The 2,551-nt window shown below is 47.7% G+C and overlaps 1 protein-coding gene across 2 annotated transcripts in view; it reads right to left on the bottom strand.

The window, feature by feature from the left end:
* LOC119354443 (protein MET1, chloroplastic-like) overlaps positions 1 to 1,757 on the bottom strand; it is a 6,069-nt gene extending 4,312 nt beyond the window's left edge. Inside the window, exons 1-7 of one of the 2 annotated variants that reach the window (XM_037621172.1) lie at positions 1,241 to 1,620; positions 1,027 to 1,133; positions 826 to 920; positions 645 to 721; positions 439 to 559; positions 295 to 354; positions 7 to 209 (exon numbers count right to left, since the gene is read on the bottom strand). In XM_037621172.1, coding sequence (XP_037477069.1) covers positions 69 to 209; positions 295 to 354; positions 439 to 559; positions 645 to 721; positions 826 to 920; positions 1,027 to 1,133; positions 1,241 to 1,620 — 981 coding nt within the window. In that variant the 3' untranslated portion in view covers positions 7 to 68. Of the gene's footprint in view, positions 1 to 6; positions 210 to 294; positions 355 to 438; positions 560 to 644; positions 722 to 825; positions 921 to 1,026; positions 1,134 to 1,240 lie in introns of those variants that run through there. The other variant, XM_037621171.1, reaches the window with a different exon arrangement.
* Positions 1,758 to 2,551: the final 794 nt, after the last annotated feature.

Consider the following 2,551-nt stretch of genomic DNA (forward strand, 5'->3'; position numbering starts at 1 on the left):
GGCTGGGCGGTATGGCCAAGTGTGCAAACTGCAAGACCAAGTAGATGTGTGCAATCGATAGGAGGTCATCACTTCTTACCGAATCCAAATATGGATTTGATAGCATTGATGGCGTTCTCGTTGATAAATGATTCATCGTACTTGTTTAGTAGGGTGGCGAACTCCTCCGAGTTCCTCAAGTTTGCTAAATCCGGGTCGGTGCGAATCCTCTTCAGGAAATCAAGTAAGATAAAGTGTCACTTACTATGAACCCTAGACCCATTTACTCTTGTAAAGCGGATAGTGTCTAGTTACCTTGAAGTCTTCATAGCCTGCCTTCATCGCTTCTTCAAGTGCAGAAAGGCCAGCTTGTATCTGCACAAACGAACATCCATATGTGTGTATTGAGCGGCAGACCTGCAGTTTTGCTCTTGATATTGAAACAAGTAGGAGGCGAACCCGGTCGAGCTTCGAATAACAGCAAGCGACATTGTAGCTGGCTACGGAAGCTTCATCAATCTCTGGTTTTGACCCCAGCACCGACTCGAACTTCTCCAACGCGTCCTCGTATTTTCCATCCCTGAAAGTTTTTTTTTCTCGGAACAAGTCAGCAGAGTTTTCAAATTGAAGCAATCTCATTGCATCATACAGTATGTATCACCGACTTGTACAGCTTTAGCCCCATGCGAAGGTCATCTTCTCTTTGGATCTCCTGCTCCATCTTCTTCTGGTAATTTTGCATCTGCATCCAACGTTCCAGGTCGAAACGCGCACCACAAGCATGAGCAATCTACAGAACTCTAGGAGCAGAAAGAAAAATAGACTAAAGCATGATCCTATACTTACCTGAATCTCTCTGAGTTTAGTGCTGACATTTCCGGTGTTCCTTTCAGCCCTGATGACCTCCTTGTCAGAGAGCTCAGCAGCACCATCCCATTTCCCTGGACTCAGTTAATGGTATAACTCAAATTCCGAATTGATGAATTCACAATCATATCTGTCATGTCAAGACTCACAATGAAGCAGGTAAGTACTAACTGTTCTTACCAAATTTCTTCTGCATCTTCATGTAGAGAGGGCCAACTCTCTGGCGGATGCAGTACATGGTCTGGCCGTACCCTGCCGCCGGCCAGATTTCCTCTCCAAAGACGGCGCTGAGAATTTGCCATCAGTTAGCAACACGGAAGAAATCTTGATCTGGCGGTCATTCTGAAATTGCTGTGGGTTGGCTGGTGTGAGAGGATCATCTGAGCGGACTGACCTGGTGGCAATAACCTTGTCGCCGACGGTGAACTTGCCGGTCTGCTCGGCGGATGAGCCGGGGAAGATGGCCTCGATGTAGGTGCCGCCGTCGCGGCCCTTGGCGAACTTGAGCCCGTACGGCTTCAGGATCTCCACTTCGTACTCCTCGTACGGCTCCTGGCCTCCATCCCCGTCCCCACCTCCGGACTTGGGCTCCGCCTGCGCTGACGAAGACGCGCGGACGACGACGCATCTCATCGCCGTATCCCGAAGCTTCAGGCAGCAGCTGTGGCCAAGAAACGCCGTCCTCGCCGTCCGCGCATTGCTACCGTTGGTTCTTGCGAGGCACGGCGGGGAGGAGAGGAGCGGCTGGTTGGTGATCTGGTGGGCGAGAGCCATTTCAGCTAGCTAGCTGGGAGCTTTGGGCTCTTGGTTCCTCTGCGAATTGAATCTTTGCGGTAAGGGGTTGGAAGCGGTGAGGAGGAGACGATGGTTCTGTGGCTCATCTTTGGCTGTGTTGCGTGGCGACAAGAGGTGTTGAGTTTGGATGTGAGAACTGAGAACTGAGATGATGGAGGCCACACACACCGGGCTTCAGCCAGAACAAAGCATCTACACCGGCCAGTCATATTAAATCCCTCTAGAATGGTGGCAAACCAGTTACGCCATGTGGCGCATGTTAGTTGGTCACCGTAAGAATTTTTTTTTAAATGATAAGAAATTCTTTTTGAAAGAAAAGTTTTTTTAGGCTTTTTGTTTATCCTTTTAAGATAGTTGTGATGTTCACGTTATGCGAGAAATTTTTGACATAATAGTGAGACACGCATAGTGTTGACGATCAAAAGTGGCACAATCTTAAAGGTTGCTTAAAGCCATGTCAAGATTGATTCAAACTTATAATTGGGAGTCACCATGGGATGGCTTTCTTCGAGAAGGTCAGGATGGATATGAAGATGGTTTAAAACGGAGCTCGGATGCCAAACTTATGACAGGTTCAGAGATGCTCATGTTGACACTATATTAAAAAATGACTTGAAACCCAATTAAGATTGTCTCAAATGGAAAAAGTTTCAACATGAAAGTTGTGTGTCTCGTAGAAGCGGTTGATTTTGGTATAAAACATATCTCAATCGAAGTTCGTATGCAAAAGTTAGAGCCGAAAATGCGTGAATGCATATGGATGGCAGGACACTCCGGGAATGATCATCCGGGTTTTGGATTTCTCCGAGGTTGGCCGGACCCTCCGGGGATGTTTGTCCGGATTTTCGATTTTTCTGCCGCAGACTTCAGAAAACGGCCGCAAACGCTCTCAAGATAGCCTCTGATCAAA

The sequence above is a fragment of the Triticum dicoccoides genome, chromosome 2A (genome assembly GCF_002162155.2).
Source record: "Triticum dicoccoides isolate Atlit2015 ecotype Zavitan chromosome 2A, WEW_v2.0, whole genome shotgun sequence".
NCBI lineage: Eukaryota > Viridiplantae > Streptophyta > Magnoliopsida > Poales > Poaceae > Triticum > Triticum dicoccoides.